A 26,312-nucleotide genomic window follows, 5' to 3' on the forward strand; every position below is an offset into this window, starting at 1 on the left:
GTCTCCCTCTCTCTCTGCCCCTCCCCCGTTCATGCTCTGTCTCTCTCTGTCCCAAAAATAAATAAACGTTGAAAAAAAAATTAAAAAAAAAATGTTTTAATACTTACTTTTGAGAGAGAGAGAGACAGAGTGTGAGTGGGGGAGGGGCAGAGAGAGAGGGAGACACAGAATCCAAAGCAGGCTCCAGGCTCCTGCCATCAGCACAGAGCCCAACTCAGGGCTCGAACTCATGAACTGTGAAATCACGGCCTGAGCCAAAGTCAAGAGTCAGACGCTTAACCGACGGAGACACCCAGGTGCCCCTGTGGTTGAACATTTAGATGCGTCTCAGTCTTGGAGTGCCTGGGTGGCTCAGTCGGTTAAGCATCTGACTCTTGACTTTGGCTCAGATCATGATCTCACAGTTCGTGGGATTGAGCCCCACATCAGGCTCTGCACTGGGATAGTGCTTGGGATTCTCTCTATCCTCTCTCAAAATAAATAAACTGTAAGAAAAGGAATTTAAAAAAATGTTCAACCACAGGGGATGGGTTGAGTAAGTTGTAATTGCCACCCGGTGGAATATTACCCAGCTGTCAAAAGTGATGCACGAGGGGACAGGAGCGACAGTGGCCACATAGGAACCTTTGAAAACTCACGCCTTCGTAGAAGCAATGGAAAAAAAAGGGGCAAAAAACGATCAGAATCAATTTTTTCAGAACTCTGGAAATTAATCAGAGGCCTGCAGCAACCTGGGGAAATGTTTATTCCAGAAAAATGAAGGACTCTCGGTAGGGACAGCATCCCATGGGGTCTTACCCGCCCATCCCGTGTCTCACTCTGCAGCGAAGCACCTGCCGAAGGCCCCACCCCCTTACACCATCACCGTGGGGGTCAGGGCTTCAGCACATGAATTTGGGGGTGGACACAAGCATTCTGACCATGGCACTATATGGCTCCACTTCTAGGAGGTCCCAGGAGTAGTCAAATTACAGAGACGAAGAGTAGAAAACCTGGCTGGGTGTCTCTGAAGGAGTTCCTCAAAGCCCACCAAGGCTTTGTGAACCGTTCCCCACCACCCAGACCCGGCAGGGGGCGGGGGGGGGGGCTCCTGTCCACTCTGGGTTTGTCTAAACTGCCCACGCTGCCTCTGGCCGGCTCCAGGGACCCCGGAACCGACCTCACATTGGGTAGCCCACTCCCCACCAAGACCCCTCCGCTGATGGCCGGTGTGTACTGGGTTTTGCTTTGCACAAACCTACCCTGATCGTTTTATCACAGCTCGTGTAGTATCCTGCAATCTGCCCTTGGGTCCATACACCGCGAACAACCTTCTGTTTTATCACACAGAGACGCGATCTGTTCTCGTTAAGGGCTCCGTACTACGTTTTTAACAAAATTATGTCTGTTTGCTTTGTTCTCCTGTGTGTGTTTGGTTTTGTTTACATCTCAGAATTGAGTTCATCCATGACCATTATAGAAAGTCTGGAAAAGGACGGAAAAGAATTAAAAGGAAAAAATAAAGTCACCAGATAATCCTTCCCTTTGGCGGACACGGGGGCGGCGGTTCCTCTCTGCCTTGGCCTGCGGCCCTGCGCGCCAAAGGATGGGTGGGAGACAGGCGGGGGGGAGGTCCCTGCTGGCTGCTAACACTGTGGTCAAGGCCCACAAACTTAATGGCTCCATCAGTGTGACCCAAACCTCACTGGCTAAAATCCAGATGTTGCCAGGGGCTGGCTCCTCCCCGAGGCCCTAGGGGTGAATCCGTGTCCTTGGCTTTCCAGCGTGTGGAGGCCACACGGTTCCCGGTCCCTTCCTCCAGCCACAAGGGAAGTTCTCCCTCCTCTGCTTGCTAGGACCCTTGTGATTATGCGGGGCTAGTCTGTCCACGTAACCAGTCTGCTGACTTGGGTGAACTTACCTGCCCTTTGCCACGTAACCTAACATGGTCGTGGGACCTGGGGGTTGCGGGCATGGACATCTTTTGGGGGGTGTTAGGCCACCTCCACAGACGGCCTGGCGGGACGCACAGCCAGGCCCCAGGTCCAGGCCTGTGTAGGCGGTCAGTGGGAGAGAGGGACCTGGGGCTCTGGCCGCTCCCCTGGACGCAAAAGCAAACTTGGGGGGTGTGGGGAGTCACCATTCGGTAGGATTTACGTCATCTGACACCTATCAATTTTTCTTTATCTGCGTTTGCTCCCTTATATGCCTTAATCATCGACGTCCTGAGAAACTAGTACATTTGGAATCGGGACACTTGGCAACTGGGAAGTGACCTCCGAGTTCTGAAGCCACGGACTGACACGCGGGCCGGATCGTTCTGTGGAAAGATGCTCAGCCCACGCCCGAGATACAGCTCTGCTTCTACAACCCCCTAAGGCTCCTCCCAGCCTTAAAAAATTCATACGTAGACCCAGAAATTTCACTAACGAGAGTCTCTCCTAAGGAAAGAATTCTAAATATAGAAGAACGCTCTAGCACAAGGGTATCAGAGCAGCACTCCCTGGAAAAGTGGCTAATTAGAGACAACCTAATTGTCCAATGACGGGGGACCAGCAGCGTCCACGTGATGGCAAACCGTACTGTTAGACGGATGGGTCTGGAAGGGCAGAAGACGCTTTTATTGTTGCTGGTATAAAGCAAAACCCTTACATGGGACGATCACAGTCTGAGAACGTTTTTTAAAAGCACAGGACGAGGACTCCAAGGACATGAACTAAAATATCAACAGAGGTTCTCTCTGGCTCCTAAGAATATGGGTCATTCCCTTTCCCCTTCTGCCTCTCTGAATTTTCCAAATCTTCTGGGCTCGCTAGACACAAGAGGAAAGTTGAACTGAACTGGTCGTGCTAAGTAATTGGGGTGTGAAACGGATCCGGCCCTCGAGCAGGTGTGTGAGTGTGCGTCCCCGTTACAGTAGGGCGAGGGTGTGAACAGGAGTGTGTGAGAGTGTGGGTGCCGGCATGCACACCATGAAATTCGGCGTGGAGGCGGGAGCGACCGTGGGCGAGCGAGCCGGCGCGAGGTGTGTCGGCGCGGGTGTGTGAGCGGAGGGGTGAACTGGCACGGGTGCCCGTGTGAACACTTGGGTGTGTGACGGCTGGGGGGCTGTGAAGGCAGGTACGCGAGGCAACGTGTGTGGGAACGCGTGTGCGCGTGTGTCAGCGGCTGGGTGTGAGCTACGACGTAGGAGGGTATTTGCGTGTCAGTGGCCACGTGTGGGTGTGAGGGTGGATCTGCGCTCGCGCTTGTAAGGGGGTGTGAAAGGGTGAGAGAGGGTGGGGCCGGGGTGTGTGCGGCGCGAGTGTGAGCGAGGGCAGCAATCCGCGGGGCCGGGGGTTCCAAGCCTGCACCCCTCTTGCGGGCCTTCCACCTCCTTCCTCACCGGGGTGGGTGGTCGTCAGGGCTTCGCCCAGGCCCCGCTCCTGGCTTTGGCCGACTTCCCTAGGCGGTGCTACGTGTGGCCCCTGCAGCCGGGGGGGCCAAGGGGCAAAACTCACGATGCGGCAACTTCCCGCGGCTCGGGCCCCAGAGCCGGCGGGCAAGGTCCAAGGGAAAGCACCCTTTCCCTTCTGGTGTGGGGCTCCGGGCAGGCCACACGAACTCCCAGAAGACCCTCGGCTCTGGAAGGTCAGGGCTCCGCGACGCCTTCTCCCCCCGCCGGGAGAGGCAAACGGGGCAACCAACAAATCCTGTGCAAAGCTCTGGGTGGCAACCAAAGCTTATCATTCTTTTTTTTTTTTAAGGCTTTTATTTATTTATTTGAGAAATAGAGGGAGTAGGGGAGGGGAAGAGAGAGAGAGAGAGAGAGAGAGAGAGAGAGAGAGAGAGAACATCCCAAGCAGGCTCTACGCCATCAGCACGGAGCCCAACACGGGACTCGATCGTGAGTCCCACGAACTGAGATCGTGACCTGAGCAGAAATCAAGAGTCAGACGCTTCAACCACTGAGCCCCCCGGCCGCCCCCAAAGCTTGTCATTCTCACCATCCCTCCCTCCTCCAGCCTCGACTCCTGACGCTTCCGGTGCAAACCCCGTTCACTCACGGGCGTCCGGCTCTTCCATCTCCGCCACAAGAACAGCTTCGCTGGAGGTCGTTTGGATGGGTTTTTTTTTTGCGGCCCAGCCTGCGGACAGAGGCCAGGCCGCTTCACACCCCGTCAAGCCCGGGCGCGCTCTGGCCTTTCCGGGCCGTGCAGACCTCTTCACGTCTCACTGCCCCCAGCGGCACAGCGCTCCCCACAAACCAGGGGTATCTGCTGAGGAGGCCCCCGGGAAGCAGACGTCCTCCCAGGCTCGGCGGGTCCCTCCTCCTCCACGGCAACCCGCGAGGCCGGGTGAGGTTGGCCGGGGAAGCCAACGGCCCGGGGGGGACAACGGCCCCGCATGCAGGCACCCTCCCCTGACCACGAGGCACTTGCTAAAAACGCCACACTGGGCTCCCGTCCCACACGCTCTGCGAGTGACACCTCCCTCGGCGTGACTCCCACCGGGGGCTGCGACGGCACGTCCCCTTCCCTTGGATCTGGCGGACCCGTGACCGTCGCAGTGAACGGAGTGTGTGGAGGTGACGCTACGGGATGTCCAAGGCTAGGGCACAGCGTCTGGGTTTCCTGGGGACTCGGCCACTGTGCTGTGAGGAAACCCAAGCAGCCCACGTGGAGAGACCACATGGAGAGGCCACACGCAGGCAATCCTGCCACAGGCCCAGCTGAGGTCCCGGTCGATGGCCTGCATCAACCACCGTCACCTAAGAGGCCTCTGGAAGATTCCAGCTGCCGGAAGAGGCTCCGGGCACCAGGGAACTGGGGCAAGGCACCACGCCACGCCCTGTCCAAACCTGCCCCACGGAAGCCACGAGCATCCCCCAACTGCTCATCTACACCCAGGGCGTGGTTTCCTGCCCTGGCTCCTCCCTCCACCACTCACCTGTCACCCTAACCACGGGGTCACACACGTGTCTGAAGCACAGGGCGCTGGATTTCTCGCTCCTACGCCCACCCGCCCTGGCCTCTCCGCCTCGGCTGGCACCTTCCACCCCGCCCACGCGGCAGCCACAGCCCCTTCCCACAGCCCTGGTCTGCTGCCGGATATTTCGGCCTGAAACATGCTGCAAATAAGCCCGTCCCAGAAGCACGAATCCAGTCACTCCTCTGCGGTCCCCAGCGTCCTCAGACTCCCAGAGCCGGGGACTGGGGGACAGAGTCTCAGTGTGGGAAGATGGAAAGTTCTGGAGCGGGATGGTGGTGACGGCTGCACAGAAGTGTGCATGTGCTCAGTGCCCCTGAACTGGACACTTAGAAATGGTTAAGGTAGTGATTTTATTATATATATTTTACCACAATTAAAAATACATATACAGGGGCACTTGGGTGGCTCAGTCGGTTAAGCCTCTGACTTCGGCTCTGGTCATGATCTTACCGTTTGTAAGTCTGAGCCCCGCATCAGGCTCTGTGCTGACGGCTCGGAGCCAGGAGCCTGCTTTGGATTCTGTGTCTCCCTACTCTCTCTGCCCCTCCCTCGATCACGCTCTCTCTCTCTCAAAAATAAACACTAAAAAAACTTTTTAAAAAAGATAAGGAAACGCATTTTTAAAACTTAAAACATACACATACACACACACGTATACATAATATAAACAAAACGGACACGGTCCCCACGGCCCCTGGGTAACACCTATGGCAGACAGTCATCAGGCACTGCCAGAGCTCAAGCTGCCACTGGGGAGCAGACAGTGGCTTCAGGCCACGCCGTGTCCCTGCGTCCTGCCTGCCCGGCCACCTCCCTCCCCAGCGCACGTGAACTGATCCAGCAGCTTCCTCCAGGGAGCCCCGGACAGCCTCCGGATCCTCCGCCGGGTCTCACGTGTCCGTCCCAGTCACCCCAACGTCAGAACAGCCGTGGGTGATTGGTGCCCCCCGCCCCCCAGGGGTGGGAAAGGTCGCAGGGGAAAGGTCAGGGAGGGTCCCTCCCGGAAGAACTGCATGGCCACCCGTCTTTCGAAATCAAGTCCACTTTATTTGAAACTTTTCACATGCCACAAGTTTACATGAAAATACCCATTCAAAATGTCATTTGGACACAAAATTCAGGAGTGGGCATCACCAGACAGATAAGGAGGTCTGTGTGGAAAGGCAGGTGACACATATTTGGTCACTTAGCACCTGGTCACCACATACCGTGAGACCCCCTGCCAGCTCCCCCCACGCCCCCTTGGAAACGTGCCGAGCTCAACGGCTCCGGGTCGGCCGCGCGGGGACAGGCAGTGGTCGGCCGGCAGAGGGGCGGCTGGTGCCAGCCCTGGAGACCCCACCTGCGCCACGGTGTCACGTGGCCCCCCACCCACGCGCTCCAGTGAGCAGAGCAGACACGCCTCCAGTTCACACCGTTAGGACTCCACGGGAAACTATTCCCTCGTCGGGTCTGGCAGCTTCTGGCGCAGACTGAGCCTCCCAGGTGGCGAGTTGGGCTCCCTGACCTCACAGCGACAAGCAGCCCCGGGTCCCCCACGTTCCCCATCTGGCTGGCCCGGAGAGGACCCTGTGACGTCAACGCAACGCCCCACACTCCCGTGGTTTCTGGAAGAGTTCCAGAAAGCAGACATTCAGGTGACACCACCCGGCCTGTACCCGAGACCTTAGACATTCACGTGCCCCGTGAGAATTCTGCGCCCCCGACGCGGAGAAGACAGGCGAGCGCCGCACGGGCACCGAGCCCCTGCCACGTGATCCCGTCCCCTCCTGCCCAAGCAGGGGAGGAGGTTCAGGGCCAAGGCCACGAGAACTTCGGGCGCCCGTCCTCCTTCCACATCTCCATTGCCTCAGGTTTTCTGGCCGAAACCGCCGAAATCTCCCACCGTTGGCCTCACCGATTTCTCATGTCATCGTATTTCTTCTTACAAAGTCTCAGCAATTCTCAAGCCTCCAAGGAGCAAATAACAAAGGCAAGAGGAAGCGGGAGGCTGCCCGCTGCCCCAGGGCCACTCAGAGGTCGTGAGGGTGGGTCCACAGGGCAGGGTCCCCCGTCCTGCAAGGTGGGGACAGGTCGCGGGGTCACTGCCTTCTTGGCAAAGACTCCGGGAGGGCCGCTGGCATGATCAGGATGGCACGTGCTGGTTTCAGACCCTCGTGGGCCCATAGACATCCGGGTCCTCCGGCTCCTGCGGCCCTGCTCCCCTGGGCCCGCTCTCCTGGCCAGAACCCGCCACGTTCGTCCTCCCGTCCGATGGCCCACAGCCGGGGGGCCCCCGTGCAGAGGTGGTTGAGGGGGCAGTGCCCCCAACACCCAGCCTTGCAGAGCCACCCGAGGTGCATGGGGCATCATCCAGGTCCCATCCTGGGCCACAGTCGCCGGCCCGAGCAGAGCACGCCCTCCAGCCTGGTGGACACGTGGGCCCAGACTCGTGAATCGTTGGGTCCTCAGAAGGGTAGCTGCCAGGCAGGGATAAGGTCTGCCCCCCCAGTCATTTGACAGAGTGAAGAGTCCCCAGTCCAGCCTCCTTGGGCTCGGAAATGAAAATACTCGCATGTGACAATGAAAAGCCAATGGCAGGGAAGGGAGCCTGCGGGCCTCTGCTCTCCTGGAGCTCCGGATGCCTCCCCCCGCCCCCCCACCCCCGGAGCACCTTCAGACGCTCCGGCCAGGGGCTTTGGTGGCGTGGCAGCAAAGTCAGGGCCCGGGGAGCAGCACGGCCGGGCCGGGAGAGGAGCGAGAGGAGTGAGCCACCGGGTCCAGGGGCAAGCTGGGCCCAGGAGGGAGGAGCGGCCGTGGGAGGGCAAGGGGGCTTCTGTTTGAACAGGGATAAATGCCCCGATCTCTCCTCCCGCACTGTCATTCCCACCTTGTCCCCGGGCCGCTTTCTCTCTCTCTCACACCCACACACACTCACGCGCACACGTGCACACATGCACACTCGATCACATGCAGAGGCGAGCACACGGCAGGCGACACTCACGCGTGTGCGCACAGATGGACACGTGTGCACATGCACACGCAGCCACCGGTGCTGACCAGGCCCCTCTCAGCAGGCAGCATATGGTCCGCACTTAACAGCCCAGTTCTGCCAAGTGGGGACCATTAGGGTGGGTTCTTCTCCCAGCATAAAATGCTGCAGAATATAAATTGCAATTAACGCTGCTGCCAAAATGGCACTTAGCGCGAACAAGCACATTATTAACATCTGGTGGATCCTGTCTCGGGTGTCGAGGCAGCGGAAATTCTCGCCCTAAGTAGAAGAACGGTTACGGGGGACGCTAACAATACAAGGTCTACTGTTTGGGGGCCGTTTCCCTCGGCAGCTCTTGCTCCAGCCTCCGGTGAACGGCTCCTCCCAGCCTGTCGGTGGGCGTAAGCGATGCCGCTGGTTGAAACTGCTTGCTCAGGACAACGGCCGTCCAGGCCGGCACGTGAACACACGATCGCAGCCTCTGGACAAAGCGCCTTCTCCAGCCTGAGCCCAGGTTGCTCTGAAGGAGACCACCCAGGGCCCTGGGCCACCTCCCTCCCGGGTCACACCTCCCTAGCGGTCAGGCCTCGACCAGACACACTCCTGCACTGAGCACGAGAAGTCACTGCCTGCACCGACCGCGCTTGCCTGGGGGTCTCTAGGCACCGCCTGAAAGAAATGTCCCCAAACTGGGGAGGGGAGGTGCTCCCACCAACTCTCAGACCCTCATCTACGGCCACGTGGCCCCCTAGGGACCTCAGCCTTGTCTCTCCGGGGCCCAGGGCGGTCTGTCCCTCAGCCTGCAAGGCCAGGCATGGCTCTCAGACTGCATCGGGACCTCCAAGGCGAAGGCTGCAGGGCATTCCCCTGCAGACAGCCTGCAGACCAGTCCCTCTGGCCAGGCTGCAGAGAACTGCCAGCTGCAGCCTGGGGCAAGGAAAGGGCGTGCAACCCCCCCCCCCCCCCCCCCCCCCCCCCACTCAGACAGGGGAGGGGAGAGCAACCAAAGTCGCTGGGATGGGCAGAGGCTGTGGACAGGCTGTTCCTCCCAGGGCCCTGACCCCAGGCCTGCTTGATTCCTGCAGCTGCTGTCTGCCCCCCTCCAGCCCCTCAGCCCGGCGGGGTCAGAGGCTGCTGCACCGTTTGCCCCTCACGAATCCAGGGAAGGAAAGGCGAGTGAAAAGCCCAGGGACCTGGTCTTCTAGTAGAGCAACTGTAGGACACACTACGCAGAACGGGGGAGTGGGGGAGACCGTCACCACAGAAACCAAGCGGGAAGACGGCCGGGCTGGGGGCCGGAAAGCAGACGACAGCCATGTCATGTCAGGGCCCGGTGGGTTCTGTGCCCCTGGCCCAGAGCACAAGGCCGCCTCCACAGACTGGGCTGCCCCTGGCTGGAAGGTGCCCGGCATCCCCCACAAGTCTCCAGGAGCATCGCCAAGGGCAGTGGGGCCGGACTCTCTGGGTAGAAGGAAACCAGCCATAGCCCCTCAGGAGCTCCCGGATGAGGGGCCGACGGCTCCGGGGGAGTCTTGCAGTCGAGAAGGCAGAGGCAGTGGGCTCCACACAGGGAGCGAGGCCCTGGACGCTGGGCAGTCGCTCCCCACTTTTGGAATAGCTGCACTGAATTTTTTAAAGTGCTAAATAAAGCTATATGAAACGGGGTAATTTGATCCCTCCTCTGGCCTTAAATGTCCTTCCTAACTTTTAATATTTCAGGTTGCTTTAATGAAGTCAGGTGTATCTGTACTTTCCCAGAAACACGGGGCTTCAAGGGGGCTGCAGGTTTTAAAGCCGAATGTCATGACGGCCGTACGGCAGGCCAGACCCCAGGCCGTACCCCGCAATCCCAGCCCCGGGGGGCCCTGCCCAGCCAGCGGCCCTGAATTTGGCTGACGCTGTCTGCCTGGAAACATACTGGGGACATTACTGGGTTAAAACATGTCTTACTGGGAAAAAGAAGCCCAAACGTGCAGCCACAAAACCTGTGAGCTCCCAGCTGCCCTGAGGGAAGGAGAGCACGGTTACCGGCAGCGTGGTCGTGTCACAGGGTAAGCCGAGTCACCCTCACAGGCACCCGCACCGCCCCTCCACAGAGCCTGACGGCAGGTGGCCAGGAACACACGCACAGACGGACACTCTGGAGGGCTGAAGTAGCAGTGGGGGCAGCCCTGGGGGCCTCATCAGGGCCCCCAGGAGCCGGCGCCCCGTGATGGACGCGGGTCTCAGGTCAACACCCACGTGGGGCCCTGCAGGTCGCCCCGACAGCCGGTTCTTCCTTCTCATCCTCCTCACGGATCTGAACCCACGATTCAGCGAGGGCCAAGAGAAAGCGAGAGGAAGCGCCGGGGGGGGGGGGGGGCCCGGGGGGTGGTGGGTGCACAGGACAGCGGGGCGGAGGGGGCTTTCTTCGTCTTGTGACCCAAAAGGCCCTGGCGTCCGGCAGGGGCAGGCGGTGGGCAGGAGCGGCGAGGCCACGTGCCCACTCGGGGCAGTCCCGCTTCCTGGCCCAGGAGACGGACAGAGGCGACAGCGGCAGGCGAGAGGCTTGGCTGACGGAAGCAGCTTCGGCCAGTGCGAGCTGAACCTGTCACCACCACAAGTTCGGTGGCTCCTCGGCCACTCTGCTTTTAAATAAGGTGATCTCATCCAGGTGCACCATGGGGACGTCCCGGATGACATTGGTCAGGCCCTCGTGGAGCAGAGGGAAGATGACGACATTCAGCGCGGGCCGCTCAGCCTGGAAACTGAACCAGAGGCAAGCCGTTAGCGGGGCCCTGTGGAGGTGGGCGCCGCGGGGGCAAGGCGCAGGGCTGCAGGGGGAAGGCGCAGGGCCGAGCCAGCCCACCCACCCACCAGCAGAAATGGGCCTCCAGGAGCAGCGGGGCGGGGGGCAGCCAGAGGGAAGGCCACCGACTTAGGGTGGTGGCATTTCTGTGGGGTTCACAGGAGACACCCAGACACCCATTCTCCTGCGAGGGGAGGGACCAGGAGAGCGGCCTGTCGGAACAGGCCATCGCATTCCTACACAGTGGGGGCTCCTGGGAGCTGCAGAAGCCACGCCTGGCCAGGACAACACCCGCAGGGGGTGGAGAAAGAAACAGCAGCCAAACCTGCCTGCCCACAGGCCACCCTATGGGCACAGAACCCCCCAAGTCAGACGAGGCGGCCCTCCGCCCGGCCCTGCTGCTAGGAGCCACAAGCCCTCACCTGAAGTCATGACTAAGGGGGGGTCAGACTAAGGGGGGTCAGGGAGGAATCCCCACCCTCCCCACCCCACAGAGGGGGCAGTCTGCCCTGCCCACAGCACACAGGAAGCGTCCAACTGCCACGGAAAGTCTCGGGTCACCCTCCCCGGGGCCCCGCGTGGACAGCCAGTGGGGTGACCGGCCCCCATCACCCTGGCCGTGGGGCCCCTCCCTCCCTGCTTAGAGCAAAGTCCCTGTTGGTACCCGCCCACTCCGCACAGTGGCCAAGAGACAAAGCACAAGTGTGGCTGCAGGAGCCCCAGAAAGACGACACGCTGGTCCCTATGGAGTGAGACAAAAGACCTCCAGACCCCAGAGCGACTCTGGTTCTGGAAGAAAGGCCCGTCCCACGGGTCTCAAGGGGCAAGAGATGCAAAGGTGCCCACAGGACAGGGAACCTGGGCACCTGGCAAAACAAAGGCAACTCCCCTACAGCCCCGGGACTGCTGAAAGGGACCAGGAAACCGCGGCCCCAGCCCTCCCTGGGGTCCCCAGTGGACACAGTGATGGATTTACGACACATGGAAAGTAAATGCCAGAAAGGTACTCATGAAGCTGGATGCTCTGGCAATAAAGATGCCAAGAAAATGCCTCCCGGTTCCGCATTCAGTGGCCTGCTCGCGGGCGACGGTGTCTGTGACCGTGAACCTCAAGGCAAGTCCTTGCCTGCAAACCCGCCGTGCAACTGACTTGAAACAAAATATCCTCGGATGTGGGATGTGCCTGCAAAGACTCCCCTGCCCGCCAGCCTGCCTTCCCGAGGCAGCGTCACCCCAGGCTCTTCACAGGCTGCCGTCAGGATGCTAACGGGGGAGTAATTTCTCACCCAGAGCCAGGACAGGAATGCAGCTGCCTGCCCAGCTTTGCTCCTCGTGCGCAGCCCCGGGGGCAGCTCCGGGTGGCCGCCCAGGTGGCCGGGCTCAGCAGCACTCGGAGCCGCACACAGAAGGTCCCCGGGGCCACGGGCAGACGTGCTACCTACCACCACAACTGAACCCCACGTCCTTCCCTCTCTCAGTTCACACCTGGATTCGCGTGGACTTGGACAGAGCTCCGGGAGCACACCCACAGTCGCAGTCTCCGCAAAGCCCCTCCCTGGGCCTCAAGGAGCCCGTGCTTTTTCAGCCACAGCCTCAGGGCCCCTTCAGGGCATCGCCCCCGCTGGCCAGCCCGGCCTGTGACACCACTGGACATCACACAGCAGGCGGGCCTCGCCCAGAGCGAAGACGTGGTGACAAGTGGGAAGACAGCAACCACTCACGTCCAAGTGCAGGGCTGGGGCTGCCTTTGGGGCGGGAGGGGGCCCCACGGGTGAAGGCGAGTCCTTGATAGGGCAGGGGTGGCGGGGGCGGGTGGGGCTTGTGTGATCCGTTCTGCTCCCTGTACCCTGCCACATAACTTACGTACGTGCTACAATGTTCTTTTGCATGATGCAAATATAGTTTGAAATTCAAGTAAACAGATCCAGTGAATTAAAACTTCTGGCTATCCGCGTTCAGAAGTCACACTACGGAGGACAGGTCACCCCTCAGAACCTCTCCCCTGCTCAAGGCCAGTTGCGTTGCTAACCATAAAGGCCCAAGGCCGAGCTTCTGGCCCTGAGTCACGGAGGGCGAGAGCCAGCCTCCGGAGGTCAGTGGGCTTGCCCCCAGGTGTCACCCTGAGGTACCCTGAGGAGGTCTCCGGTCGTGGTCCTCAGGCCCGGCTACACCCCGTGCTGTCCTGGGCGGCAACGCCAGCCCGGGACAGGCATCGGGCAAAGCACAAGGCAGGTGCCCTGGCCTTCCCGGAGCTGCACCAGCAGAAGCCTCACCGAGGAACAGAGGTGCCCACAAGCAGAGGCCTGCTCACCTGTCCTAACGCCGGCACCTGTGAGTTCGGCCGCCAGGCTCCCACCAGGAACAGTGACAAGTGACAGCAGAGGCGGGGAGGGGACCCCACAAGAAGCAGGAGAACCAGGGGTCACCGTGGATGGGGCAGAAAGCCTGCCCTTCCTGGAGAGCCAGAGGACGATGCTTAAGAAAAGGTAAACTGTATTTACTCTCCACCATTTAGAATGGCTGGAAGGAAAGAAAAATTCTACCTGAGGCTGTTGCACACACACCAGGAGTATTTAAACGGCGCCTTCAGCCACCCAAAAGTCTCGGGACCCAAAATGCCTTCTCTGCACGCTCTGGAAGCAGAAGAAATGTTTCACTTCTAAACCACTGCTCTGTTTAAAGAGAAAATACGACAGAAACGGTACAGGAGAGCGCAGAGGCCCGGGCACCGCCTCAGCCGGGCCAGCCGCCTGCCTCGCCACCTCACGTGCGTCTTGCTGTCGTACTGAACGCGCTCGTTCTAGACGTGGCTTAGGGGACACAGCAAAACGTACATGACATGGGTCAGCTTTGTTGTGCTTGTTCCAGTCCTTGACATCTTTATGTTAAACAAGGACACGGCACGGCCACAGCAGCGGGACCGTGTACACTCCGGCCTGACGGAGACGGGGCGCCCAGCACGCCGGCGGGCATCGCCCAGGTGCACACACGCAGGGGCCTTTCCTCTTACTACCGTGTTGATAAACGTCACCTAACGTGGTACAATTATTTCTGCGTTTTGAATTGTTTCCTCAGAATAAATCCCAGAAACAGGGTTACTGGGTCAAAACGTATGAATACTTTTACACCTTGAAGGACAAGGCTGTAACGACCTCGGACAGCAGTGACGGCCACGGTGAGGAGCCCGCGGGCTGACCCACCCACCCTCAGGGGGTCAGGAGAACACTGTTCCAGCACGATCAAGGTGGAGAACAGCCGGGGGCTCCCCGATCAGCAAGGGCACCTTCGTCCTGTGAGCCCACTATGCATCGGCCCGCGGCCTTTCGGAGAAGCGGAAAGAACGGGCCTGGACTCCGTGCTGATCACCAGCACGAGCAGACAACGCGGGGGCTCTGCACAGTGACCACACTGGAACCAGCTCTGGGCCCGACCCTAGAGTGAGGGAGGGACCCTGGGACCTCACGGCCTGCACGTGCCACAGAGGCGGAAGGCCTCCTGGAGGGGCAGGCCGTATGCAGCCTGGAGGCAGAACTGGTTCTATCAGCTTCGAAACACCCACCAGGTGTGCTTCTTTGCAGAGAAACTAGAAGCAACATTGAGACTCACAGCCTCTTCCCCCCAAGATAAAGGTCTTCTAGAAAAGCCAAAGTGGGAAGATAAGTCAGAGAAGCCACCCATATGGTAATAACAGTCTTCAAGAAGCACGAAGACAGACGGCAAAAATCAGTGAAACCTGCAACAGGGAGGAGAGAAGGGACTTTTGTCAGAGTCCACAGAACTGAGACGCTGCTCTAGGGAGCAGTACAGGCGCACTGCCGAGCTCCTGGACGATCCCACAGATGCCCAGCGCCAACCTCGGAGTGGCCCGGGTTCTGCCTGCGGGTCCTCCCCTCATGGCCAGGGAGTACCCCAGGAGAGACTAGACCTTTCCGGTCTCCTGCCCACCAGCCGGTGCAGCCACAGCCTGCTACGGGGTACTGGGCCTCGTCCCGCCACTCGGGTGGCCTGGACAACGTGGACCACGGGAGATTTTAATCACTGAACCGTCTTCTACACTGATCAGCAGCGTGGGGCTCCAGTCTGGCCCCTGATATGGTTCTCCACCCCCGCCGGCCGGCGGCTACAGCGGGTCCCACGGCACCTGGCCCAAGGCCTGCCCGCTCCCAGATCCAGCCCCTTGGGCCTCCCCCACCAACAGAGCCAGAACTCACCAGCCTCCTAGTTGTGAGGCAAGGCCAAGGGCTCCCCCCGGCTGAGCCCGAGAAGCAAAGCCCTGATGGCCTGGTCCTTTTCCGGGTCACATGTGGATCAGCAATCCAGGTGGGAATGACGAAATCCTCCCAGAAACCTGCCCAGAAACCGTAGTGAGGCAACGCCATTCACGGTGGAGCTCAACTGCCCCTTTACCAGCAATTAAGGCTGCAAAACAGCGCTAATTCTGAATTTTAAAATCCACTTTCAATTCTAAAGCTCCCAAGGTTCCCCAGACTTGAACAATTGATCGCTCCATCTGTAAACTTTACTCGTTTCTAAACACATTTCCAGAACACAAACGCAGACGGAGCCCCGCGGCACAGGGGCGTGGGCGGCCTGGCCGCCAGGGCCCCGGCACCGGCCGGGAAGGAGCTCACGGGCTTGGGGCAGGGTCGGGGAACGTCCCTCCCGCTCAGGCGGCTAGGAACTTGCAGCGAACCGCCTGCCGACCTCACAGGCCCACATTCCTCGCCAGCACAAGACTCTCCAGGACACCTGGGGGAAGGAATTTCCACACAGGCCTCGCAGGCAGAGACGTGACCCCGTCTCGTGGAATGTCCGACCTGAGGCGCAGAGGCTCGGGGGGGGCGGGGGACATCGCCTGCCCCTGCCCGGGGTCAGGGTTCCCAACATTTCTGAAAAAGGAGGCTGCCCCACTCCGGCTCGAGACCCCTCAGGATGACAAATGACAGAGGTCAGTGACAAGTAAACACGCGCGGCCTGGAAAGGCCAGGGATGGGCGTGGCCCCCGGGGCACTGGCGCCTGGAACGCCACCACCTTCTGGAAAGCACCTGGCTGAGTCTCAGAACCAGCACGTCCTCACATCAGACACCTCTAGCAACGGACAGGAGACGCCTGAGGGCACAAGCCTCTTCTGCCCCGCCGTCTTGCTTCCCTGAGTGCCCCTGCCACGGAGACAGAGCACGTGGGGGATCATGGGAGCAGCAGAGGGCCCCTCACTCTCAGGATGACCGGGACAGTCCCCGACCTCACGAAGCCGGGCTGCCCCATCTGCAGAGCAGAAGGTCCGGCCGCCGCCCGTGTAACACTCACCAGGACGGGCACAGAGTCGGTGAGATGCTATTTTAGACAGGAAACTCAGCTCAGACACAAGAGTGACTTGAAGTCACAGAGCGAGTAAGTGAAGAGGCCACAGCGTGAGCCCAGCTGATGGGATCTGAGGGTACAAGGTAGGGCTGAGCTCAGCAGGATGCCACACAGACTAAAGCAAGCTGCCGTCACTCTGTGTGGGACACCAAGAACACTGGAGGGCTGACACGGCCCTCGCCCACCCCCCGGGGGCCACGAGGCCTCGCAGGAAGCTTCCAGGAAGGGCAGAGTCAAAGAAAACCAGAAAAGCTGACAGCCCCCTGGAAAGAGCCCTCCCCACCCGGTACTAGGCCAGGGGACAGCAGAGCTGTGGCTTGGTGTGCGGCTCAGACCTGAAAAGTCAAAGGACAATCCCGCCACAGAGGAAGGGCCGCGCCGCCCGGCTCCTCACCAGGCTGACCGGGGCCCAGACAGAGGGGCAGCCAGGCGCTACTAACCTGGCGGGGACAGGACTCCGGGTCTCTAGGAGAGACAGCAAACGGAACCGACAGGCAAGGTGTCTGAGGCCAGGAGGGAGCTGGGGGCAAACAGCCGACCCCGTGAAGCCGGGGTGCGCCCATGGTGGGAGGAGGGCGGCAGGCGGGAAAGCTTCGTCCCGGTCCCCAAAGGGGCCCTGAGAGCCCCGGGCCCACAGGCGTCGCTGCCCCACGGCACCGTCCGAGCTCTAAACCCAGACCCGACAATGGGAACACCAGACGACCCAAAGTGGGGGAACGTGCAGAAGAAGCCCTCCAAACCCGGAGGGGGGGACGCCACAGAGGTCAGAGAAAGGCCCGAGTGTTCAGCGTTTCAAACTTGAAAGAGCAAAGAACAGAAAGTAAGAAAGAACGGATGCCCGTCAGGACGCTGCGCTTGGTGTGGGACACACATCGCCACCGCCATTATGACTATGTCCGGTATGGTCACAAACCCGCCTCCCAACTGAGGAAACCGAGGCAGCCTGAGAGGCAGGGCTGGGCTCCAAGCCCAAGTCCCGATGCCACCCCCACAAAGGGCACCACGACGGGACCTGTGAGACACATGGAGATCAGACACATAAACCAGAGGGAAAGTGCCGACCCCGAAGAGAGGAGCCACTCGCCCAGTGACAGGACCGCAGATGTGACAGCAGCCCTGTGGCTGAGTCACAGCTGAGTCACGGGGAGAAACCGGGCAGGGAGTGGCAGGGCAGCCCAGGGCCAAGTGCGCCCCCCTGCTGGCTCCACAATTCCCTGAGCCTGAGGCAGGGAAGGAGATAAGAGAAAAGAAAGGCAGCAGAAAAGTGATGACAAATCCCAGCCTTTCCCTTTTCCCTGGTGGAACGCAGGCCTGGAGGCCAGAAACCTAGGGCCGGGTCGGGAACCTTCAGGTTGCTGCGAGCCACGGCGCCATCTGCTGGCGACATCGCAGAAAAGCAGCTGGGTCCCTGCTCTGGCAGCAAGGCCGCAAGGGGCCCCGCGGCCCAGGGTCCTGCGCGACTGGAAAGGCCAGCAGGTCACCCGTGTGCGGCCCGACTGCCGGAGCCTCCCTGTGCTGGCCCAGACCCACAGCAGGGGCCGCGCCACAGACAAGCGCAGAGGCCACCGGGACACCCGCGCAGAGGCGGGCCAGCACCTCTCCCGTCGGGCTGCATCTCGGCCCTGCCCCCTGCAGCACGGCCAGAGAAAGGCTTCCGGTAGAACCTGGACGTGGGTGCAGCTCTGGCAAGCACAGAAGATTCTTCAGACCTGTGAGCCTCCCTCAGGGCTTGCGGGCTCAGGGTGAAATGCCCACGTGGCTCTGGAGAGCCCACGCAGCACCCGGCAAGGCCCTAACCCTTCTCCCCTCTGGACACAACCTCCCATCCTCCCCATGCTGGGGTCCAGGCTGCACTCCTCACCTGACTCTGAGAGCCCTCAGTTTCCCCATCTGTACACCAGGACTAATGGCCCGTATCTCAGAGGACTTCCGTGAGGCTTGAGTAAGAGGCAACGATACACAGCGCTGGCACAGCCCCCAGCATCGAGGCAGGGGCCCGGAGCAGAGGCTCCGAGGAGGTTCACTGGAGACGCGAGGGCTCCAGGCACCGCAGGCCAGAACGGGCCCTTAATTCCCCTGAGGTGGCACTAGGCACGCGGGGGACCCGGCCATGGCCCGGGCCTGTGCCAAGTGCTGGGACGCGGGGACAGAGAGATGGGTGCGGCCTCCGCCCAGGATGTCCATTTAACCAAGGCCAACCTCAGGTCTGCTCTCGGACGCCGCGCCCCAAGCGTCGGCTGTGATCGGTGCCCACTGGGGCCATCAGTGAGCCCAGCCCTGCACCCGGCTCGTGACCCGGGCGCGGAAAACAGAGCACACCGGGCCTCAGACCTCATCAACTGCAGGGGCTGCAAAGAACATAACTGGGAGTGCTATGCCCCCTAAGAAAGGGGCAGGTGGGCGCGGTCCGAGAGGCCAGGGGAGGGATGCCCTTGACCAGGCCACCAGGAGGCGAGCAGGCTGCAGACAGGGACCTCGAGAAAAGAACCGAGAGTGAGAAAGAGAAGCTGAGAGCAGGGACTGGCATCTTCGTGCCAAGAGCACAGCGGCCCAGAGCACTGTGTTGAGAAGGATTCTGAGGATCAGAATGACAAATTACCTTCGTCGGCCAATGACACCCACATGGGGAGGGAGACGTTCAGACGCTCTCTTGTCACAAGCACGGGCTTCTGAACGGCGTGGTGGCCTCAGATGTTCTCAGTTTCTGAGAAGGCTCCTGTGTGTACATGGAAAGCTGGTCCCCGTCTCTGTGGGAAGCTACCCTTCGGCGGGGAGAGAGGCAGAACCCCACAGGGTTCTCCAAGCCGCGGCTTTTGGCAACGGGTGGGAGCAGACGGGCCAGTCCCAGCTCCTCTGGCAGAACACGTCCAGCGGGGAGGTGCCAGCTCCCCAAAGCCAGAGCCCCCGGGAATGCGGTGACCTACAGCAAGTCAGCGAGGGGGACACAGGACTGGCAACTCTTCCCCGTGGCCGAAAGGGCAGAGCCGGCCCAGCAGCGTCTCCATCGTGCACCAGAGAAAAGCGGCCTTCGCCTGCACGGACAGCAGGTGCGTGGGGAGAGCACAGGGCGGGGCAGCCGCACGACCTGCCGCGCACCCCACTTCCCAGACAGCTGCGGTCCCTCCCAAAGCCCACAGCGCCCGGGCCGCACAGCCTGCACCCGACTCAGCCCCCCGAATCTCAGGCACACCAACAGCATTGACTCCATCCCACCCAACAAGCATCCTGAGGTGTGGACACGCGACGGTGAGCTGCCCTCGCCGACACGGGCTCCAGAGCCGGAAGACTCCTGAAGCGGAAGGTGAGGGGGAGTCAGTGGTACACAGAGTGAGCTACGGCCAGACCAGAGACCGCGACCCACCCATTAACAGACACAAAACAGAATGAAAAGTAATCATGTGCAGAGGGGCACCCGGGTGGCTCAGTCAGTAAAGCATCCGACTTCAGCTCACGTCATGACCTCACCATTTGTGAGTTCGAGCCCCGCGTCGGGCTCTGTGCTGACAGCTCGGAGCCTGGAGCCTGCCTTGGCTTCTGTGTCTCCCTCTCTCTCTGCCCCTCCCCTGCTTGCAATCTGTCTCTCTTGCAAAAGTAAACACTACAAAACATTAAGAAATGATAACAATCACGTGCAGATTTATGGACATAAAAACCATCTACAATGTGTTACATTTTTTTAAATCAGAGTAGGGGCCCCAGGCTGGCTCAGTCCATAGAGCCTGCGAATTTTGATCTTGTGGTTGTGAGTTCGAGCCCCACGCTGGGTGTAGAGAACACTTAAAAGTAAAATCAGAAAAAAAAAAAAAAAAAAATCAGAGTACACACCATATGATAACTCCACCCCGGGTCGGCCGGCTGTGATGACCTCTGGTTGGTGGAACCATGGGGAGCTCTCACTGAAAAGCAGCTTGACGCGTGGTCCAAATTTTTAGAGGAGTATTAACATATTATTTCCATAACCAGGGAAAGGAAAACCTCAGCTAGGATTTCTCCTGAGCAGTTCAGCAGCAAACTGCAAAGACAGACGTGAAGTCCGTCCGGCAAGGCCACCGGAAATTCTGGAGAGCTCCCGGCTGATGGCTGTCTTTGGCATTTTGTTAACATCGGCGGCCTCCTCCCTGTCAGCTCCCCCCGATCCCCGGGACACAAAACTGGTGGAGGAAGCGACCCTCGCGGCCGTGCTGACCCCAAGCGTCCACACTCAGCTCTCTTTCAGGGACGCCGCGCACTTCCTCACGAGAGGACTCTAAATGGCCGCTGCCCAAACAACCTGCTCACTCGGGTCAAGTTCTCTCCAGGAAGCATTCCTCCCGACTTGTTCAAATTCTGGGAGCTTATCTAAGTTCTAGCTCCGCCTCCAGGAATGCCACACTCTTGAGAGGAAGACGGGGGCCCTGGTCTGCAGGGCACTGAAGGCGAGGGGGTGCACGGCTTCTAAAGACGCCCCAGTGCAGGGCGAGGGGGGCAGAGCGCTGCCCCTCGAGGAGCAGGAAGTGTTTGAACTCTACTGCCTTGACTCACGACTGTCCCAGTACCTACTGCTTCAAAGTCTACATGAAGAGCAAAGACACAAAAAATTTAAGAGTTGAAAGATCTCAGCACTGGGGCGCCTGGCTGGCTGAGTCAGTGGAAGGTGCGACTCTTGATCTTAGGGTCATGAGTTTGAGCCCCAAGTTGGGTGTAGAGGTTGCTTAAAAATAAAATTAAGGGGGAGTCTGGGTGGCTCAGTCAGTTAAGCGACTGACTCTTGATTTTGACTCAGGTCACGATCTCACGGTGTGTAAGTTCAAGCCCCGCATCAGGTTCTGTCTGTGCTTGACAGTGTGGAGCCTGCCTGGGATTCTCTCTCTCCCCCCTCTCTCTGCCCCTTCCTGCACTCTCTCTCCCTCTCTCAAGATAAATAAATTAAAAAAAAAAAAAGAAAGAAAGAAAGAAAGAAAAAGAAATAGAAAGTCAACAGAGGTTCCAGGGGAGCTGGGTAAGCGGGTTAGTTTTCACGATCACAAGATCACGGGTCACCGTAATAAATTTAATAACAAAGAAAACGTTTGAAATGCTGGGAGAACTACCAAAATGTGACACAGAGACACGCAGTGAGCAAAAGCTGTTGGAAAAATGACACTAACAGACTTGCTTGATGCAGAACTGCCACAAACTTCCCATTTGTAAAACAAAACGAAACACAGGACCGGCGCACAAAGCACGATAAAGGGAGGTATGCCTCTACACTTACAAGCAGCCAAGATGGTAACGTTTATGGTATGTGTATAAAAAAGGCTTCAAGGGGCGCCTGGGGGGCTCAGTGGGTTAAGCGTCCGACTCTTGATTTCAGCTCAGGTCATGGTCTCATGGTTCAGGAGCTGATGACCTTTGCATCTCCGAGGACTTCAGCACAGAGGGAAAGGTAAGGACTGCCGATTGAGAATTTCTCCTGGCGCTGGCTGCAGAGACGGTGCCCGTCAGCCCGCACGCTGGTTTCCACCTGATAAGCTGTCCTCGGTCAGCCTAAGACGGAGGCAACTGATCTGATATTGAGCAACTCCGGTCATTAGTCGAGACTTCAATTCTACCCCTCACTCAAACTCCCCAGCACGTGCTGGAAGCTCAGGAATCCCCAAGTCTTCACTCGACAGTCACCGTCCTCACACAGCACAGCACAGCCCAGCCTGGGGGGACCGGGGATCTGCGGAGCACTGCACGGGGAGTGCTCTGGAGTCTGGAGTGGAGCCAGGGAGGCTGTGCAGTGTGGGGCACTCGACCGAAGGGGAGCCTAGGAGCACGGCCTCACTCAATTGCTTGGCCAAGTGTTAGGCTAACTCATGCTCACCATTGCCTGCTGGAGGGGCATCGACGCTCACTTGGCTGAAGGTATCGGGCTACCTGTTTAGTTAACGCAACACCCCAGTGCGATCAGCGTTTCCAGGAGGTCTTTGAGCCTCCAGCACACGCAGGACTCAGGTTGGCAAGTGCAGTCCCCGGGGAGGCTCCCCGTGACTGCCACTCAAAGCCCATGTGGCTCTACTTTGCAGACAAACCAGCCGGCTTTGATACCTGGGTTCGCCAGAAGGGGAACAGGACAGGCGGCAAGTGTGAGAGGAAGCTCCGGGTGTAAGAGAGGCAGTGGAGGCGGCCGTTAAACGCATGGCAGCAACCTGAAGCGACGACAGACACAGCAGGAACCAGGAGGAGGACCCGATACGGTGGGCCCACGGACTCCGGGCACGGCCCAGCCTCTCACCAGCCAACACACCACCACCCAAAGCCAAGGCCGACAGAGAAGTAAGGCGTCTGCGGAGCTGATCACAGACCAGGTGAGAGCCTGGTGATGAACACGCCAGACGACGCTTGCTGGGAACAGACGAGACACAAGCTTGGACAGCAGGAGGGCCCTCCTCACCCAGGAGACCAGGACAAGCCCAAAGCCCAACGATATCAAGGGGTGGGGCACGGATGCAGGGCAGGAACTCTCTCACACTCCGCCAGGGGAAGCAGGGCTTGGGAGAATCACTTTGGAGAGCATTTTGCCATTTTCTTTAAAAAAAAAAAAAATTTTTTTTTAACGTTTATTCATCTTTCAGAGACAGAGAGTGAGTGGGGGAGGGGCAGAGAGAGAGGGAGACACAGAATCCGCAGCAGGCTCCAGGCTCCGAGCCGTCAGCACGGAGCCCGACGCGGGGCTCGGACTCGCACACGCTGCGAGATCATGACCTGAGCCGAAGTCAGATGCTTGACCGACGGAGCCACCCCGGGTGCCCCGATTTTGGTGTCTGATAGTGTCGCATCTGGGAATCTGGTAGCTGCACAGGGACATTCACCGGGATAGAGGAAACACAGGAAAACAGCCCGAACATCCATCAGCAGAACAGAAACATAAAACGTGACAAATCCATTTGAAGGGTTACTGCGCATAGCGCATGGCAGGAACGAACTAGCACTAATGAACAGCGGCAGACCTCAAATCCCCGGTGGAAAAAACACAGGCTGCATAGCCACGTGCCAGTATCAGACATTATGGACGTTACAAACACACAGAAACAAAACCCCATGCTTCTCAGGGGATGTACTTGGGGATGTACTCCTGGGACTTGGAAACCAAACTCACACCGGCAGGTGCAACAAGTCAAGGGAGCTTTGTTTCAATCGATGCATGATTATCTTTTATCTCAATGTTTTATTTCTGTGCATTCCAAAGGGAATGCAGAAAAGGCCAGACCTAAAACGACAAATACTGCGTGGTTCCACTTGGGTGAGGTCGTCGGAGTGGTCAGACTCCAAGACAGGGAGAGGGTGGGAGCCAGGGGCCGGGAGGTTAGTGTTTCTGGAGACAGGGCCTCCGTTTTCGGAAGGTGAAAAGTCCGAGGATGGAGGCTGGTGATCACACAACAATGTGGACCTGCTCGACGCCACCGGACGGAACACTTACAACCAGTTAAAACTGTCATCACTTTTGTTTTTGTTTTTTTAAAGAGGGAGAGAGAGAATCTTAAGCAGGGTCCACACTCAGTGGGGAAGCCGACACGGGGCTCAATCCCACAACCCTGAGATCAGGATCACGACCTGAGCCTAAATCAAGAGTTGGACACTCACCCAACTGAGCCACCAGGTGCCCCTTAACTGTTTTTGGTGGGGGGGAGAGGGGTGGTGGCCCTAGGTGGCTCAGTCGGTTGGGCATCTGATTTTTGATTTCAGCTCAGGTCATGATCTCATGGTTTCGTGAGTTCGAGCCCAGCATCTGGCTCTGCAATGGCAGCACGGAGGCTGCCTGGGATTCTCTCTCTCTGTCCCTCCCCGGTTCACCTGTCTCTGTCTCTCTCAAAATAAATAAACTTAAAAAAAAAACAGTTGAAACGGGAAACTGTGCTATGTATATACATCTCACGACGAAAAAGAACGCAGGGCCGTACGACCTGAAATCCAACATACGTGTTATTAAGCAAAAAAGCAAAGCACATATCAGAAAGCGCACAGGAGAAAATACTGTGTATCTGTTCATTTGTGAAAAAAGAACACACAGAACGAATCACTGAGAACTGACAAGACCAGTTGTCTAAGGGGGGGATGGGGTGGTAGCGAGGCGGAGGGAGGGGGCATGGGGCGGCGCTTCTCCGAGGCCGCCGTCTGATAGAGCCCTGACTCTGAGCGCCACAGCAAGGCTTGGCTTCACGTACGGAAACACGGGACAAATAAAACCTACCAGGACGCGGTGCGAAGGCAAAATGCTACGTGACACAGCGATAAAGGTCCCTGACTGCATGACAAACAAGTGAGATGAGCACACTGAAGGGATGGGGTGCAAAGAACAACCCTGAGTAACTCCGGAAAGCAGGGACTGTGGGGGGGGGGGGGGGCGGGCCAAGAGCGTGAATACGGATTATCCTCCAGGCTCTAGGCGGTGGGCTGGCGATTCCCAAACTGCCTTGGGTGTGCGCCCGAGGGCGGAGCGAACCAGCAAACACCCTGTGGATGGTGACACTCAGACTGTTCAACGACAGGGAGGGAGGTCGTGAGGAAGGAAGAAGGAGTCTGCAGGAACGGGAACCCTGGGCTGCTGGGCTGGACGGGACGTGTCAGTATGAACCTGTCTTTGATGTGGATGCAAACGGGCGACGGGGACACACAAATATGGATGTGTGTAAGGACATACACACATCGGGGCGTCTGAGTGGCTCCGTCAGTTGAGTGTCCAAGTCTTGGTTTCGGCTCAGGTCATGATCTTGCGGTTCATGACACCAAGCCCAAGTCAGGTTCTGCACTGACAGTGCGAAGCCTGCTTGAGATTCTCTCTCTCTCTCTCTCTCGGCCCCTCCCCCACGTGCACACGGGCATACCCACTCTCTCTCCTAAAATAAATAAATAAACATTAAAAAAAAGAACATGTAGGGGTGCCTGGGTGGCTCGGTCGGTTAAGCGACCGACTTCGGCTCAGGTCATGATCTCACAGTTCACGAGTTCGAGCCCCGCATCGGGCTCTGTGCTGACAGCTCAGAGCCCGGAACCTGCTTCAGATTCTGTGTCTCCCTCTCTCTCTGCCCCTCCCCTGCTCTCACGTGTGCAGGCTCTCTCTCTCCCTCAAGAATAAACATTTAAAAAAATTAAAACAAAGTAAAACAAAACAAAACAGAACATACACACCTCAATTTCCTACTGCGTCCATAAGGGGGCCTGGAGGCGGTGACACCCCAGCAGCAGTGAGCATACCCCACACCCGGCCTTGGTTTCTAATTCCAGCCTCTAATAAAAGGAGCCAGGCTCCATGAGGAAATGGTGGATTCCAGGGCTGGGCCTGGAATATCTTGTACTGACAGAAAAGTAAGGAAAAGGAAGAACGGAAGGAAAAGCTCAGAAAAGGAAGGGGCATGTCGAAGGGGACACAGGACCCAATCTGAAAGAACACGCCCACGGCCAAATCTGGAACGATCTGTGCAACCCATGAACGGTGTGAGCGTGACAAAAGCCCACTGAATGAAACGAGTACCCATGAGTCCATGCTGATACAAGATGCTGAGGAAGTAAGTGAATGCAGAGAGGGGACAGGTTCCTTCTCAGAGCACAGCTCCATTAACAAATGTGGGAGGAATGAAGGAAACAGACAACCATCACAGCCAGACGTCAAAGTAAAGCAACTGTCACTAGAAAGATCCATCGGTGGATGCCAAGATGAGCGGGCAAAACTCCGACGAGAACCAGGGTATCTGCAGACTCTGTAAGTATCTCCCCACGAGATGCTTCTTCATTCGAAAGGGAATAACGAGACTTTACAGCCGAGGATCCCGCAGACACCAATGAGAAGACGTGACAGCACCCTGTGTCCCTGGCACACCACGCCGAGGACACAGCGTCACCGTGGGTGACGACGGACATCCTACCAAACACCTGGCCCGTGCTCTGCACAAAGCGTCAAGGTCATGAGAGACCAGGAGAAACCGAGGGCTGTCACGGGCCGAAGGCTAAGACGACGTGACTACCACTGGGACAAGGGCTCTGAATCAAACCCCGGACGGGAAAGGACCAGGGCAGGCACTGAGGAAATCCTAAGGTCTGCGGGCCGACCGGGGGTAGCGCAGTGTCACTCCTCATCTGGACGACGGCACCATGGGGACGTGTGCGCTTGGCGGGGGGGGGGGGGGGGGGGGGGGGGAGGAACACTCTGCAGTTCGGCTACCTGGAACTTGACCGTGGGGCAGCGGGAGCACCCGGGAGGTGAGGCGCCACCGCGAAAGGGAGCTGGCCTTCGTTCT

The 26,312-nt window shown here is 58.7% G+C and overlaps 1 protein-coding gene across 4 annotated transcripts in view; it reads right to left on the minus strand.

The window, feature by feature from the left end:
• FBXL18 (F-box and leucine rich repeat protein 18) overlaps nucleotides 1-26,312 on the minus strand; it is a 75,860-nt gene that overhangs the window by 25,495 nt on the left and 24,053 nt on the right. For 2 of the 4 annotated variants that reach the window (XM_040455790.1, XM_040455788.1), the window contains one exon: nucleotides 5,977-10,671. The exons of 1 other annotated variant lie outside the window; for it this stretch is intronic. In XM_040455790.1, the coding sequence (XP_040311724.1) occupies nucleotides 10,515-10,671 (157 nt within the window). In that variant the 3' untranslated portion in view covers nucleotides 5,977-10,514. Of the gene's footprint in view, nucleotides 1-5,976; nucleotides 10,672-19,896; nucleotides 20,208-26,312 lie in introns of those variants that run through there. One more of the 4 variants, XM_040455791.1, reaches the window with a different exon arrangement.

The sequence above is a fragment of the Herpailurus yagouaroundi genome, unplaced genomic scaffold, assembly GCF_014898765.1.
Source record: "Herpailurus yagouaroundi ecotype Mexico unplaced genomic scaffold, PumYag 216, whole genome shotgun sequence".
Classification (NCBI taxonomy): Eukaryota; Metazoa; Chordata; class Mammalia; order Carnivora; family Felidae; genus Herpailurus; species Herpailurus yagouaroundi.